We start from the raw sequence: 16,609 nt of genomic DNA, 5'->3' as shown, positions 1-16,609 counted from the left end.
TATGGAAAAATTTGAGTACAAGCAATGTCAGTGGATAAGAGCCAGGTGTACGTTTTGAGAGAGTTTTATTTGTTGAGAGAGAACAGCAGTCCAAAATACGTCTCACAGTATCACTTCACCTCGTGGCCAGACAAGGCAGGCATGCCTGACAATCCAGACGACATATTGACTTTGTTGCAAGAAGTTGGCCAACACTACAAATTTATTAAAGATTCAAAAGCTGATGTCAGCCCCATAGTTGTTCACTGCAATAATGGAATTGGCAGAACAGGAAGCTTGATTGCTATCGACATCATAATTGATGTTTTGAAATCCAGAGGTAATCTTACTAAACATCTATGGAAACACATCTAGCAGTGATATTATGATCTTATTTTATCATTTTAGGAATGGAACATGAAATTGATATTATGGAAACAGTTTTATACATATGAAACCAAAGATTTGGCATGGTTCAGACCGAGGTACAGTAATATATAGTCTAGGAAGTTATCACTGTTACATTAGTGTGGGTATGTATGTGTACAATTAACTTCTGAGAGTAAAAATTTCTGTGGGGAAGTGTGCATTAGTGGTCTTGACAGTTAAAGAGTTATTTGTTGGATGTCAACTTGAACAATAATTTTCCATGAAGCTTTTACCTTCTTAGAAATAGTGTATGTTAGATGTTAGATGGTATGCCCTTTTCCTATAAGCTATACAATATATTCATAGTATAAACAGTCTCTCAACACAAATACAGTTTAGCAATGAAGCTACCTACATCCATTAGAATGAGATAGTGATGGTAGAAGACACTGCCAAGTTTTTAAAGTTACCAATCTGCTTCCTTAAGCATCAGATAATGTCTAGTTAATGCTTGACCAGTGAAGCATGATGTCTGTAATTCACAGAGGGCCTTGTACATAGTGGTTTACCTTTTTTAAAGTTCCATGCATGGAACCATTGATTTAACTGCCAGTGGCACCCCCTCTCGGATTCACCCCCAGTGCGTGTGTAGTGTGGTGTGTAGTGTGGTGTGTATACATGTTGTGTAGTCTGTGCAGTATAGCTTTTTCTTCCAAGTCAAATCATCAAGTCAGGTTTTATCTCGGATTCAGTTTAGCATGTGTATGTAAAGCTACATATATGTGTTCAATGCACATTGTAAGAAAGCATCTGGCATATGCATACTGGTATAGTGTAACAGCGTTACCAGATTTATGTTAGTTCCGTATTAAACCCCACTCAACTTTTCTGCATCTTGATCAGGTTGATCGCATGACAATTAGTACAACAATGTGTCATCATAATTTTTGAGTTACAAAATAAGATAAAATAATAAGTAGCTGTGTATATAAATTATAGCTATACAATGTGCATTAAAACAATTTAAAAAGTAGTAGTAAATGAATTACCTACTAGATATATTTTAAGTCAAAGGATAATGTTCCATTTGGTTTATCCATGTTTTTGTGCTGAGCTTCAACTCGTACATAAGATCATTACTCTTGTTGCTCACTGCATAAATGTGCTTGTATTCTTCAGCTGTAAATTCTAGGCACGGCTTGTTGGAAGCGACGATCATCTATGCAGGTATATACGATTGTAATGAAGCTACCATATTGATTTATGTGTATATATATGCATACATTAATGGTTACCCTTACCCTAAAATGCTGCAGACTACTTGCAGCAACTTGTAAGTTGATTAGTAATGAAGTTATCTTTTCAAGTAGCTCATTGGGTAACACATCTTTGTGAAACAAGACCTCTTGTAGTTGATACTTGTAAGAATTAACATCAGTGTAATATCTACATGTTGAATTCATCCCATTCAAAACACGTTGTGTGTTGTTGGAAATGGTGTAATTCTCTGGCACATTGTTATCAGTTATGATTTTCCCGTAATCCTTATTCTGGAAAGAGCATAGGATTGAATTCATAATAGAGCAATGTTTAGCAGCTACCAACTTACCCTGTCAATGGCATCATCAATTTCTCTAGATACATTAAAAAATCTTTCTTTATGTTTTGTCTTGCAGTCTTCACTGTTGACTAGAGAAATAGCCACACACAACCACAGCAGCAGATATAACATTTTGTCCCACTTGACACAGTATCCTACCAATCTGTTTCAAGTTTGGCTGATCTTGAGGCTTTTTATAGTGGTCCACAATCCACATGTGTTTGTGGTAATTAAAATATGATTCTGATTAGCTAACAACAATTCTTGTAAATGTACTTATGTGTTGGGATGGTATAAAAATATATAGCGATTTGATAATCAGTTTCCCCCCCCCTCCCCCATTGCATGTGTACTTTTTAAATTTATTTTTTCAGTGGTTATATGTTAGCAGACAAACTATGCTACAATATATACACTAAACCAGATTCTACAGGATTACAATGTTATACATTCTGTTTTAAGCTGAGACTTGTGGCCCATATCAAGTATATATAAGGTCAGGAAACAGGAAGCTGTAATTAAGGAAGGAGACATTATATCCCTACAGCTAAACTGCTATGATTTTTAAAGATTCTTGCTCTCATTGCTGTAATCTGTACTTATACTGTAGCAACATTCAGTGGTATACCGTAAATGCGTAAATGATGAAAGTTTGGTGTGACTTAAGTTTGGTGAATTTGGAAATTTGGCCAAACTTTATTTGTCAATTATAGTAGCTATTTTATATTAACTGCATAGTAAATTCACCAGACTTTTATCTGCCAACCTGCTTTGCATGTTGACTCACCAAACTTAAGTAGCACCAAACTTTTGTCGTTTATGGTAGTAAGGCGCACACTATAGTGTCCCAGTGCCACTGGATTGACATTGCATGTTGACCGATAAACTTTTAAGTAGCTAGCTGAGAGTCACAATTGGTGTATTAATCTTCTTTAGTAAGGCCACGAGTGAATACTGTTATTGTACTTTAGTATAATAACCACTTGATTTATTGCTAAATCATACCTTGTTAATTAAGTAGATGTGATTGTTCAGGTAATTGTGTTAGACCAAGCCACATACACACCTCATCAAACTATTGTTAATGAATATATTCTTGGGTAACACGTGTTCTATCTTATTCAGCTGGCCATATTATACTAGCACATACTCACTATATAACATTATTTGACTCAGTACTTGGTTTGGGAATACTCTATACAACAAGTAGCAAAATATGCAGCATGAGACATGGCCAGCTAACAAATCAATATATAGCCGCTATTTTTATATTGAACATTGTGTTTTGTCAAATGACACATACTTACATGCTTCCCCCTGGCCTGTAGACTTTTCAAACCTTTTATGTACAGTTAAACTTCTTATTTTGTTCTGAATCACCAAATTTATTTATAGCTAATTTTCTCCGTTGATGACTTGATGGAATTACAGTCATGCAACTGTGACGTTTTATCACATTTGTTAAAAACTTGATTGCTATAATATAGTATTTTGTTTACAAATACGCATACTCAATGCAGCTTATTTACTCTCTATAGTATACAGGTTAGCTGGTTTCTTTAACAATATTCATCAGTAAAGGGATTCACGAGTGCAAAAAATCTGTGGAATGGATTATTTGGGGACTGAACTTGAAGGATTGATGGGATGTACATGCACTTATGGTTGCCTAACTGCTGTGGACATAACCAATAAATCAGTTTCCTATACACTATATATGTTACCATACTATGGACACAACTAATCTGTGTCTATATATTCACAAGTTAAGTCTTGGCCAGAGTTAGATGAATGTCATTATTGAGCAGCTGCACTGTGTCAGACTACTGAAACAAGCTACGCATTATGATGACACAGCATGAATATACTATGTAGCTACGTATGTTAGAGAATTCTTTTTAATTGTTCTCTTACAGAATGTGGCAATAATTCTGCTATGATTATACTCAATGCAAATAATCTATATTGCTAAACTAGTTGATTAAGGAAGTTATAGGGTTGCAGCTGTAAAGACTCTACATTATTATTTCAAGGCAACTAATAATCTTTTAAAGCAAAGCATGCACCATCATTTGAAAATTTCTACACAATTGAAAGAGTCTGTCAGCATAGCACACATACATACAGTATATCAACTGTGATATTGTGTGTATTTACCAACTCTGCCACAATTTCTGATAAGTGCATTTATAATAGCATGACTGAACTGTTCACTATTTGTTTTAGTGTTGTACTGTAGCTAAAACACTTATATGTAGCTTGGCATGATTCACTGACTCACTACAGCCATACTTGTATGTGATTACAATTTATGCATGCATGGTAGTGAAGCTATGTACTTTTATTTGATTCACGGTCAACAGTTTACATTCATAGCTGAAATAAGCTACATACATACGTAATCACAGATTATAGTATCTATATTTGGTTGACTGTAATGATATCATATTGCAAGTCTTTAGACCGATCATTTAAGGTATTTTAATAATTTAGACATCACAGTTGTATATTGTAAATAATATTTGATTGTGTAGGTCTGATTGGTGTCTAACCAGGCCTACACAGTGGCTTTTATGACAAATATGATGCAATGTGGTTGTGTGTTAGTACTGGCCAGGTTATGACTACTAGTTTGCTGAGCTCCTAGGTGCTTAGCTACCTATATAGATTCAGTAAGTTGCCTGGTTATCAAGTCACCACTTGGTTTGGGATTTTTTCTGCATTCAACATAGTTTCAGTGTCAATTCTCACTTCCTTATATATACATAGCCTAGCATCTACAGGTCTTCACTCATGCAGACACACAGCACATGGTTGTAAGTTGCCTATAGATTTGTTTGCTCCGTACATCTGAAAAGATTAATACAGGAAGTTGGAATCTTTGCTAGCATTATAACCTGTCAAATGCAGATTGAAAAACTCAGACCAGTGGTATAATTGCTCAATTCTCTCACACCTACCTCATAATTGCCATGTCTAACATACTCAATAAGCAACCACATACACCAGATTAGGTTTTGACCTGGCGACAAGCACTCAAATAATACATCGGTGCACTAATTATTTAGTACTCCTAGCTAACCACTGTACGAACTCTCTAATCTGACACCTCTATAATCCAGGATACCTCTCTAATCTGACACAATTTTTGAGCATATGTACTGATGAGTGAGTTATCAGTATATAATTTCTGTTATTCAGCATGTATCTACATGCATGTGATTGTTCATTGAATGGACATTCATTCTTAATCACATACTATAGTATGTACACTTTGAGTTGAACCCCCAAAAATGTTTAATAACTCAAGGATGGAATTGCACAAATTCTTGAAATTTAGCATATTTGTAGTACTGCTCGTCGTGCTAGAAATATTTTCAATTCAAATGTCTGACACAATATTTATGGCCAATCAAAGATTTCACTACAAATTTCCTGTATGAAGTACACAGCCTGTAAGTGTTACAGCCTTTATGTTGTAGCCATCACATTGTGTTTGTGGTACTAAGTTTAAAGTCCTCATATGGTTTCTTCCCCTGCAGTGGCATACCTGACAATACCACAAATGTACTCTGTCACAGTGTTATGGTTGAAACTCAGATCTTCCATTAATTGGTGAGAAACTGAAGTACAAGACAGCACCCTAAGTCCATGTCAGTGATACCAGCCTTGACATTTAGTTACATGGTTGTGGGACACTCCCACCATTCTTCTATGCAGATAATGGTAGTGCTGAAGTAGAGATCTCTGCTACATTTTGTCACACTTTAACTGTTCCACCTATTGTGAAAACCATAATAGCTTTAAATCACAGACTTTGGAATCATTTTTACTCTTTCACACATGACTATAGCAGTCCCTGCATTGTCATTATATGGACCTTTATATTACAGCCACATGCAGTGAGGCTAGTATTAGTGGCTGATCATTTGCATACAGTATGAGCAATTTGTTTGACTTCAGCATAATTATTATACGTGTTTTATTATAGTAGCCTGACATTGTTGAGCTAGGTATTGTTGTAAGTATTTTAATTGCATTGCATAGCAGCATGTAATTTAATGTTAACCTTTTTTGACTGCTCTTAAGCTTATTACAACCCCAGATCACTTAAGGGTAAGCCTATTTTCCTTAAAATCCTGGATCTTTCATTGTAGTGTGTAGTATGTAGTGTGTAACAGTTGGTGTGTGGTTTGTGTGTGTGTGTGTAGTGTAGTGTAGTGTAGTGTAGTGTGTGTGTGTGTGTGAAGTGACTGACTGCAAGTATTTACTAGATTTTTGCTTCTATGTATATAGAATTGCCGAAGCACTTATAATCAAGTTGCAGTACAGAATTCAATGTGTGATGTATGACATCTCACTGCACTGCTGCTGGGTGTCTTCTGGCTGGCTAGCTGTTGCTACTGTTGGCTGCTGCTGTTGCTGTTGGCTTCTGATGCTGCTGGCTGCTGGCTGCTGTTGGCTAAAAAATGTAAATTGTCTAATTTAATCAGTAACTAATGAATTTTGGAACATTTCCATAAATATATCAGGGATTATTTGGACACTGCTCAAATGTATAATGCTCAGTTTATGACTATAATAACCTCATGTACCTAAAGTGTGTTCCGTGTGGGTCATGTAGAGACGTGTGACGCATGCTTTTGATTGTGATTTCCAAGTAGACAATCATTCAGGGGAAGATTTTGGGGGCAGAGTGATTGGGGTGTTGAAGCACCTTTTTTGTTAACAAGTATAAGTTATTGGGACGTAATTGTATTTATGCAAAAGTTAAGCTAAGAATCAATAACTGGTATATAGTGTCTAAATTATATAAAATTAAAGCTGAAGTACTCTAATAGAACTGTCAACTACTGTAGTGGATTTTCATAAAGCTCTGCTAGACTATAAGGATAAAGGCTACTATGAGACGAAATTAACTTCTTCTTGATTTATTATAGTGGAAAACATCCTGCCATACCAATTTTAAGCCCTATAGCACGTTGCTACTGACCCATAAAATTATTTTAAAGTTTTTTGACTAAATGGTTAGTTGAAATGCTTTTATTTACTGCTATCTGATTTTGAACATCTGTAAGGCTGGGAATCCTTAGAATCCCATCACATTCATGATATACTCTCAATGTTCTATAAAATGAAAAATCAACAAATTATAATAATTCCTATATATCTCCAATATTCTAGTACCATTACTACAATGGGAACTAATAGTTACAAATTTACTCTGCCACAAAAACACATTACAGAACTCCTTCCCTCACACCATACCAAAATGGGACAATTTACCAGACTATGTTGTAAATTCATCATCTCTTGATCAATTTAAATTGTATTTTTTGAAATTGTCTCTGATCTGTAGCTATGTATCTTCATTCCAAATTGAAGCTGTACAGCAATGGAAAATAATAAGCATAGTGTCTGGTAGGAAGCACCTCAAGACTCTCTGGTTCAGGAGATTTTATGCTCAATCAAGCTCCACATGCATAAAATTTTCTCCACTGTAAAGAACAAAAGATGTGACCACACTGTCCCTGTTACTTACATCTTGTATGTGTTATATGTAGCTCCTATAAAGATTAGTATTCCTTCATGAAATCCTACTGTGGCATGGGTATGCAGTTGATTATTTTAGCCCCTTATTGTGTGACATGGTCTAAACTGTTTTCCTGTTTTGTTGAAAACATATTTTTCATTTTTCACTTCTTGTCCAAGACTGTGGTTGCTGTTGTTGATTTGTGCATGTGCAACACATGCAATAATAACCGTAGCTATAGTACAAGTTTATAGTCCTCTTCCAAAAATTAAAAGCCTATTTTTTATCACAGCTTTTTGGAAGATTCTATGCCATTTTCCCTTCTAATAGTATGTAAGTGATAGGACACTTCATTACTATAGTAACGTGGACAGCAAATAATTAACTTCCACACAAAATTATCATCACTATATAGCTAGTATTATAATGTTAACTGTGGCATTAGGGAACATCCTTACACCATTTTGGATTTAAACTATGACATATTTTTGTATTCATTAGTTTACAACAAATCTACACATCTACTACTAAAGTGAACTTTAAACCAAGGTACAAGGTTCACAGTTGGTACTGCCAAGTATACGTGATCCTCAACAGATCACTACTGCTATTGTCAGCCATGCTTATTGCATAAATGTAGCTACGTACTGGTATTCTTCTGGAGAAAATCTAAGCGCAGCTTGTTGGAAGCAGTCATCTTGGGGGTGTGAATACAGCTCTTACACTATCACTGTACATGTCCACCTACTAATGTAACTCTTACCCTAATATGTTGTACACTGCTTACAGCAACTTGTAAATTAATTGGTAATGAAGTTATCTTTTCAAGTAGCTCAGTGGGTAGCTAACACATGCATCTTTGTGTAACAAGACCTCTTGTAGTTGATACTTGTAAGAATTAACATAGGTGTAATATCTACATCATTCCATTCAAGAGTGTTGTTGTTGGGAATGATGTGGTTTTTTCCAAATCTATGATGATCTGTCTGATATTAATTCACGATTAGGTCAGGAAGTTGATTAATAGTTTACCATTTGTGGGGGATACAAATAGTTCATTTTTTATTTTTCACAACAAAGATTTCATCATAGTCCATAATTGTGCAAAACAATAATAGCTACAGCTGTAAAGTATCAACAATGATATAAGTGTTCCAGGTGTGCTAAGCTGTATGTAGTTTGAGCTTATATGCTAACTTTCAGTGATGTGGTAAGTCAAGCAACACTATATGGGATAGCAACTCTCTAGCTAATTACAATTACACAGGTTTCTTGCAGATAATGTTCTGGATCCCAGCTGTTGTGGCTACTAGACTGATGTTGCTGGAGGATCACGAGACTCTGGGCATGCATGCATGGCTAGCTCTGAACAACTATGAGATACGATTATTCAGTTTTCTACTGCAGCTATGGAGCAACATCAGAAGTGCTTCATTATCATAACTTATTACTAAGAAATAATTTTAAAGTTATCACATCATCTAGCAATGCAAAATATAATTATTTACATAATTAAAGAATGGCTTTTGTTTGTTAGCCTCTTGTGTTTGATTGTACAGAAATTATTTTAATGGGCCATAGTTTTTGTTAATTGTTAAGGTTGTGTTTGCTCTTTTAAAGTTTAACTTGACTGCTTGAGATTGAATCTGAGGGCATTTTTGACCATTTTAAGAAGTAGCTCAACCTATAATTATTGTCACTAACATTTTTTGAGGGGATCTAAAATTTTCCCCTCTAACAACCCTGGTTAATTGCATTTAATTGTGTGGGGAAAAATCCTTCAGAAAGTATATAGACATTGATGTAGTTACAATAGCAAAAGAAATGTATATATACACTATTAGAGACTATTAATCATGTGCAATAATTGGTATAGCACTGTTCTGATGCTCACAACTAGAATTCCCACAGTATATATGATATAGTTATAACATGGTTACGAGAGATGTGACTGAAATATATATACACGTCATAATGTTTAAGTTGGTTGAAAAATGGCCAATATGCTGATTGTTAATGACTCTATATTCATAGAGATCTAACACACACCTGTAGCTTGTAGGTGGTCCAAGTGGAAAACTCGTGTTACAGTAGTTTTAGTTAGCTATGGCAGTACAAACATCAATATTACTGTTTTGCACAAAAAAGCAAAAAAATTATAGCAACTGTAGGGACTATAGACTATAAAATAGGTTTGCAATGCTAATTCGGCATTTTTTTTACAATGAAAAATAAAAATAAGCTCCTGTCCACATGTACTGTGAACTGCAAATTGTTAATTTAAACTTTTTGGACTTATCACCAAATACGTTTGCAATGCCATCATAGCAAGGATGTGATAAGTACATTTAGAGGAGTTGTCAGCTAATCACAATCATGTTTGAAATACTACGGATTACTATAAAATGTATCAAGATCTCACAGGCTGGATCATAGCTAGTTATTTGCTGGGGTAAGATGTTTTATTTATTTTTCTCATTGATTACTGTTACTACATGTACTGTGGTCAGTAGTGAAGACAACTGCTTCACAAAACACAGAGAAAGATTTTTTAATGTATCAGAGGAGATGTTTGATACCATTGACAGGGTAAGGTGGTAGTTAGTCTGTGCATTATGGATTATTTTGTATATTAATTTCCAGCAGGACGATTATGGAAAGGTCATAATAATCGTGGAGAATAACTACTCCATGTCCATCAACAACACACAACGTGTATTAAATGGGATGAGTTTAACCTGTAGATATTACACTGATATTAATTCTTACAAATATCAACTACAAGAGGTCTTGCTTCACAAAGATGTGTTACCCAATGCAAAGATAACTTCATTACTAATCAACTTACAAGTTGCTGCAAGTAGTCTACAAAACATTAGGGTAAGGGTCACACTATACAATGTGATGTATGGTACACATGTACAATGATTGCGTTTGAGTTGTATGTACCTTCATAGATGACTGCTTCCAACAAAGTCTGCTTAGAATTTTCTCCTGAAGAATACAAGTACATTTATGCAATAAGCATGGCTGACAATAGTAGTGATCTTTTGTACAAGTTGAGGATCAGCTCACATACCTGGCAGTACCAACTGGAACCTTGTGCCTTGGTTTAAAATCCATTACTTGAGTTACTAGATGTAACATTTGTAAGCTTCTTATACATGTCTTTTTAGTTGAGGTTTTTGTGTACTTTTGTAATGTGAAGCATTAGCTGCATTTAGATAAAGTATTAAGGGTTTTGTGATCTTAATTTTTTCACATAAGAAGAACCACTAAAATCGTGGCTAATTCCACTGGAACCATGTTAATGTGGGTATCACTTGGGCCATTTTATGGGAATTTGTTTCCCCAGTTAACACCATGCATGCAGGCTCATTATCAGACAATATTATTTAGAGAATGCTTTAATATGTGCATATTTGTATAGAAGTTGTTTATCTGTGTACAGGTGTGTTACTGATAAGAAACCTAGCCACAATCTTTGAAAATTTCTGCACATTTTGTGCATTTCTAACACAATTCCAGTCACACAGGCCATTAACTAAGTCTCAGTAGATTAACTCCCCTCAGGAATTATGTAGTGATCATCTTGGTCCCACCTTTGTGATTTTTGCATCATTCCTTCAGGGTTGCTTATTTATTGCTGAACAATCTGGCCAACTGATTCATGTCTTACTTTTTTATATATGCAGCTGGAGCAATGTGATCACTGCTCAAAGAAACACGTAAGCAATGGCAATCACTAAATCACTAGCATTGAGCCTGGATCCTTGCAATTACTAGCTCAAAGGTCCAACCACTTGGATGTGCTGCAACTCCTCAGACATACAACATACATACACGCTAGGTCAAACATGCACATGCACACGCACACACACACACAACACACACTAACCCCCAAGTCAGAACTGGAACTGCAAAACTGCATAGCTCTTTCCAGTCTTATTCACAATCAGTATTTATTGACTGTAAAGGTGCAGAATGCCGAACAACGGCATAAACTAGCCTTTATATAGCAAATGAGTCACCAAACTGAAAATTACACATTGCCATACAATAGTAAACAGGATGTGACCAGGCACCTTCCTTAAATGGTATAAGCCATGTGTGTATAGAGTACAAAGTCATATGATGATGGTGTAATTCCCCTCTGTTGCTATTCTATAGGAAAGAGTACTTTTCATTAGTGTGCGACCTACTTAGGTATCTGATCTTGTGTTTTATTTTCACTCCATTATCCTGTACATGGTTTGCACCATGAACTGCAGTGGCTTGGGCTGAGGATGCTGTGGAAGTCTCCCACTTATTTGGAATCTTGATGGTTACCATATAATATGTCTATAGCCTCACTCCTGTGCTCCAATACTCTGCACGCACGCACGCACACGCACGCAAACACACAGACACACAGACACACACACAGACACACAGACACACAGACACACAGACACACAGACACACAGACACACACACACACACACACACACACACACACACACACGCACGCAAACACACACACACACACAAACACACACCTACCACTACAATCCTCCTCTGTTCTTGAACACTGACTGCATTGAACCACTCCTTGTTGCTCTTTAGCTGGTTTCTGTCTTTCTGCAATACACTTGTGTCTCTTCAAATCACTGGGTCTATCAAAGTTTCTGTCACACATAGCACAGGATGTTGACTGAAATTACTTGATTATCTAATGTGCACATATGCTCTGCTAGGCCCCATTGCTCCTAAACCATTCTCACACCTTTGACATTGTAGTATACCTACCTGCTCATGAACAGATTTCTCTCTTTTACTAATTAATGCACTTATGCCTTGCTTTATCTGATCCTCTTCTAAACAGCTTCTTGTACATACAAAATTCAACCTCTTTTGGTGGCAAGCATTCGTTGTTGTTTTGTGAAAGCTTTAGCTGGTCAACACCTCATTCCAGTCTTCAAATCACTTCCCTTTACGCTGTGCCAGGTATTGACATTGATGTCAACCTGCTGCAGGTCACTCTTTACAACATCTCTTCATTGATGCTCAGACTCACAACTTGGACAAGGTTGTGGGAGCCACCCAAGTAAAACGTTCTTAGGAATTCTATTGGTTGGCATCCTGACCACATGACCAAGCCATTCTAGACAATGCTTTATACACACATGCGCACACGCATCATGTACGCACACATGCACGCACACACTCAAAGACACACACATACTCATTCATCTTCCATGCTTCAGTACACTGAGGAGCAGAGTTGGGGGTAACTAGTTACTTTTGTAACTAAGTTACGTAATATGTATATTACTTTTAAAATTTAAAAACAACTAGTAATATAACTAGTTACATCCCTTGTAACTAGTAACTTGTAACTAGGTAGAAATAACTGTCTGAAAACTAAACCAAGTTACAATAGTAACTAGTGATCATGCTTTAAAAGCAAGAACACTCTTCAAGTTTTGTACCATACATGCTACAGTCACATTAAGTAGACACATTCTGTGTACTGTTCTTCATGATTAACAGCCAGAACAATAGTTGAAACTTAGCTGAAATGACCACAGAATTATTATTTTCAGGAAGTGTTCATGTGTACTGTAACAGTTCTCTTCTTCCCTTGTTAAGGAATATCATCGTGAAAATGCATTACAAAAGTTAACAAACAAGCAAATGAAAGTAACTAGTAACATAACTTCTAGTTACCTTGTAAAAACTAACTGTAAGTTATATCTAATCCAAAACAGCCAAGCTGTAAAAAAAGAGTGCGGCCCTGAGAAAGGCTATGGTGAAAAAAGATGTGAAATCCAAGGTGGCGGCCAAGAAATGGCTGTGATGGTAGGTTAATGGTAAAAATTTTAATAACGACAAGTCAGGTGAATTTTGTGCCAAGACCAAGCGGCACCAAATTCACCTGAATTGTTGTTATTAAATTTTTTACCATTAACCTACCATCACAGCCATTTCTTGGCCGCCACCTTGGATTTCACATCTTTTTTCACCATAGCCTTTCTCAGGGCCGCACTCTTTTTTTACAGCTTGGCTGTTTTGGATTAGATTTCACTTCTTTTTGTATTTGTATACCCCAAAGCCGGCCTATGGCCGGCTTTAGGGCTTTTTAATCTGTCATTTTTTCTTTACTACAGGAAGAAGAAAAGATGAAGCAGGGTGATTTCTTTGTAGCTAACCTCTCTGCAAAATGGTCCTTCTAGCTAATCTCTCTACCGGATGACTTGTTTGTAGCTGAATTCTCTACAGGGTGATTTGTTTGTAGCTGAACTCTCTACAAGGTGACTTCTTCTAGCTGATCTTTCTACAGGGTGATTTGTTTGTAGCTGAATTCTTTACAGGGCAATTTGTTTGCAGTTGAACTCTGTACATGGTGATTTCTTTGTAGCTGAACTCTCTACAATGTAACTTCTTCTAGCTGAACTCTCTACAGGGTGACTTGTTTCTAGCTGATCTCTCTACAATGTAACTTCTTCTAGCTGAACTCTCTACAGGGTGACTTGTTTGTAGCTGAACTCTCTACGGGTGACTTGTTTCTAGCTGATCTCTCTACAGGGTGACTTGTTTCTAGCTGAACTCTCTGTAGGGTGATTTGTTTGTAGCTGAACTCTCTGCAAGGTAACTTCTTCTATCTGATCTTTCTACAGGGTGATTTGTTTGTAGCTGAATTCTCTACAGGGCAATTTGTTTGCAGTTGAACTCTGTATATGGTAATTTCTTTGTAACTGAACTCTCTACAATGTAACTTCTTCTAGCTGAACTCTCTACAGGGTGACTTGTTTCTAGCTGATCTCTCTACAATGTAACTTCTTCTAGCTGAACTCTCTACAGGGTGACTTGTTTGTAGCTGAACCCTCTACAGGGTGATTTGTTTGTAGCTGAACTCTCTACAAGGTAACTTCTTCTAGCTGATCTTTCTACAAGGTGATTTGTCTGTAGCTGAATTCTCTACAGGGCAATTTGTTTGCTGCTGAACTCTCTACATGGTAGTTTCTTTGTAGCTGAAGTCTCTACAATGTAACTTCTTCTAGCTGGACTCTCTACAGGGTGACTTGTCTCTAGCTGATCTCTCTACAATGTAACTTCTTCTAGCTGAACTCTCTACAGGGTGACTTGTTTGTAGCTGAACTCTCTACGGGTGACTTGTTTCTAGCTGATCTCTCTACAGGGTGATTTGTTTGTAGCTGAATTCTCTACAGGGCAATTTGTTTGCTGCTGAACTCTCTACATGGTAGTTTCTTTGTAGCTGAACTCTCTACAATGTAACTTCTTCTAGCTGAACTCTCTACGGGTGACTTGTTTTTAGCTGATCTCTCTACACGGTGACTTGTTTCTAGCTGAACTCTCTACAGGGTGATTTGTTTGTAGCTGAACTCTCTACAAGGTAACTTCTTCTAGCTGATCTTTCTACAGGGTGATTTGTTTGTAGCTGAATTCTCTATAGGGCGATTTGTTTGCAGCTGAACTCTCTACATGGTAGTTTCTTTGTAACCGAACTCTCTACAGTGTAACTTCTTCTAGCTGAACTCTCTACAGGGTGATTTGTTTGTAGCTAAACTCTCTACAAGGTAACTTCTTCTAGCTGATCTTTCTACAAGGTGATTTGTCTTTAGCTGAATTCTCTACAGGGCAATTTGTTTGCAGCTGAACTCTCTACAAGGTAACTTCTTCTAGCTGATCTTTCTACAAGGTGATTTGTCTGTAGCTGAATTCTCTACAGGGCAATTTGTTTGCTGCTGAACTCTCTACATGGTAGTTTCTTTGTAGCTGAACTCTCTACAATGTAACTTCTTCTAGCTGAACTCTCTACGGGTGACTTGTTTCTAGCTGATCTCTCTACAGGGTGACTTGTTTCTAGCTGAACTCTCTACAGGGTGATTTGTTTGTAGCTGAACTCTCTACAAGGTAACTTCTTCTATCTGATCTTTCTACAGGGTGATTTGTTTGTAGCTGAATTCTCTACAGGGCAATTTGTTTGCAGTTGAACTCTGTACATGGTAATTTCTTTGTAGCTGAACTCTCTACAATGTAACTTCTTCTAGCTGAACTCTCTACAGGGTGACTTGTTTGTAGCTGAACCCCCTACAGGGTGATTTGTTTGTAGCTGAACTCTCTACAAGGTAACTTCTTCTAGCTGATCTTTCTACAAGGTGATTTGTCTGTAGCTGTATTCTCTACAGGGCAATTTGTTTGCTGCTGAACTCTCTACATGGTAGTTTCTTTGTAGCTGAACTCTCTACAATGTAACTTCTTCTAGCTGAACTCTCTACAGGGTGACTTGTTTCTAGCTGATCTCTCTACAGTGTAACTTGTTTCTAGCTGAACTCTCTACAGGGTGATTTGTTTGTAGCTGAATTCTCTATAGGGCGATTTGTTTGTAGCTGAACTCTCTACATGGTAGTTTCTTTGTAACTGAACTCTCTACAATGTAACTTCTTCCAGCTGAACTCTCTACAGGGTGATTTGTTTGTAGCTAAACTCTCTACAAGGTAACTTCTTCTAGCTGAACTCTCTACAGGGTGACTTGTTTGTAGCTGAACCCTCTACAGGGTGATTTGTTTGTAGCTGAACTCTCTACAAGGTAACTTCTTCTAGCTGATCTTTCTACAAGGTGATTTGTCTGTAGCTGAATTCTCTACAGGGCAATTTGTTTGCTGCTGAACTCTCTACATGGTAGTTTCTTTGTAGCTGAACTCTCTACAATGTAACTTCTTCTAGCTGAACTCTCTATGGGTGAAATGTTTCTAGCTGATCTCTCTACAGGGTGACTTGTTTCTAGCTGATCTTTCTAAAGGGTGATTTGTTTGTAGCTGAATTCTCTACAGGGCGATCTGTTTGCAGCTGAACTCTCTACATGGTAGTTTCTTTGTAACTGAACTCTCTACAATGTAACTTCTTCTAGCTGAACTCTCTACAGGATGACTTGTTTCTAGCTGATCTCTGTACAGGGTGACTTGTTCCTAGCTGAACTCTCTACAGGTGATTTGTTTGCAGCTGAACTCTCTTACATGGTGGTTTCTTTGTAGCTGAACTCTCTACAAAGTGACTTCTTCAAGCTGATCTATCTACAGGATGACTTGTTTCTAACTGAACTCTCTACAGTGTGATCTGTTCAT

The 16,609-nt window shown here is 36.8% G+C and overlaps 3 protein-coding genes across 3 annotated transcripts in view; 2 read left to right on the top strand and 1 right to left on the bottom strand.

Annotated features, from left to right (window-relative positions):
- Positions 1–16,609, top strand: part of LOC136237531 (tyrosine-protein phosphatase non-receptor type 11-like) — a 50,235-nt gene that overhangs the window by 20,093 nt on the left and 13,533 nt on the right. The window lies entirely within an intron of this gene.
- On the top strand, positions 430–10,772 carry LOC136237535 (uncharacterized). Its single transcript, XM_066027715.1, has 9 exons — positions 430–464; positions 1,528–1,575; positions 3,487–4,620; positions 5,491–6,419; positions 7,983–8,030; positions 8,079–8,907; positions 9,995–10,070; positions 10,125–10,361; positions 10,439–10,772. The coding sequence occupies exons 6-9, from the start codon at positions 8,891–8,893 to the stop codon at positions 10,595–10,597; spliced, it is 489 nt and encodes a 162-aa protein (XP_065883787.1). The 5' UTR covers positions 430–464; positions 1,528–1,575; positions 3,487–4,620; positions 5,491–6,419; positions 7,983–8,030; positions 8,079–8,890; the 3' UTR covers positions 10,598–10,772.
- Positions 1,242–4,086, bottom strand: LOC136237534 (uncharacterized). The gene is made up of 3 exons (XM_066027714.1): positions 1,958–4,086; positions 1,650–1,898; positions 1,242–1,567 (listed from the first exon to the last, which is right to left on the bottom strand). Exons 1-3 carry the CDS (start codon positions 2,078–2,080, stop codon positions 1,412–1,414), a joined length of 528 nt encoding a protein of 175 aa, XP_065883786.1. The 5' UTR covers positions 2,081–4,086; the 3' UTR covers positions 1,242–1,411.

The sequence above is a fragment of the Dysidea avara genome, chromosome 11, assembly GCF_963678975.1.
Source record: "Dysidea avara chromosome 11, odDysAvar1.4, whole genome shotgun sequence".
NCBI classification, from domain to species: Eukaryota; Metazoa; Porifera; class Demospongiae; order Dictyoceratida; family Dysideidae; genus Dysidea; species Dysidea avara.
This window is presented reverse-complemented; position numbering and strand designations above follow the sequence as displayed.

Coding starts and splice junctions, on each gene's coding strand:
- LOC136237534 (XM_066027714.1), bottom strand. CDS start 2,080: ATGTTATATCTGCTGCTGTGGTTGTGTGTGGCTATTTCTCTAGTCAAC. Junction 1,899..1,957: donor TTGATGATGCCATTGACAGG/GTAAGTTGGTAG, acceptor TGCTCTTTCCAG/AATAAGGATTACGGGAAAAT. Junction 1,568..1,649: donor GTAGTCTGCAGCATTTTAGG/GTAAGGGTAACC, acceptor ATACCTGCATAG/ATGATCGTCGCTTCCAACAA.
- LOC136237535 (XM_066027715.1), top strand. Junction 10,071..10,124: donor TGTTTGATACCATTGACAGG/GTAAGGTGGTAG, acceptor ATTAATTTCCAG/CAGGACGATTATGGAAAGGT. Junction 10,362..10,438: donor GTAGTCTACAAAACATTAGG/GTAAGGGTCACA, acceptor GTACCTTCATAG/ATGACTGCTTCCAACAAAGT.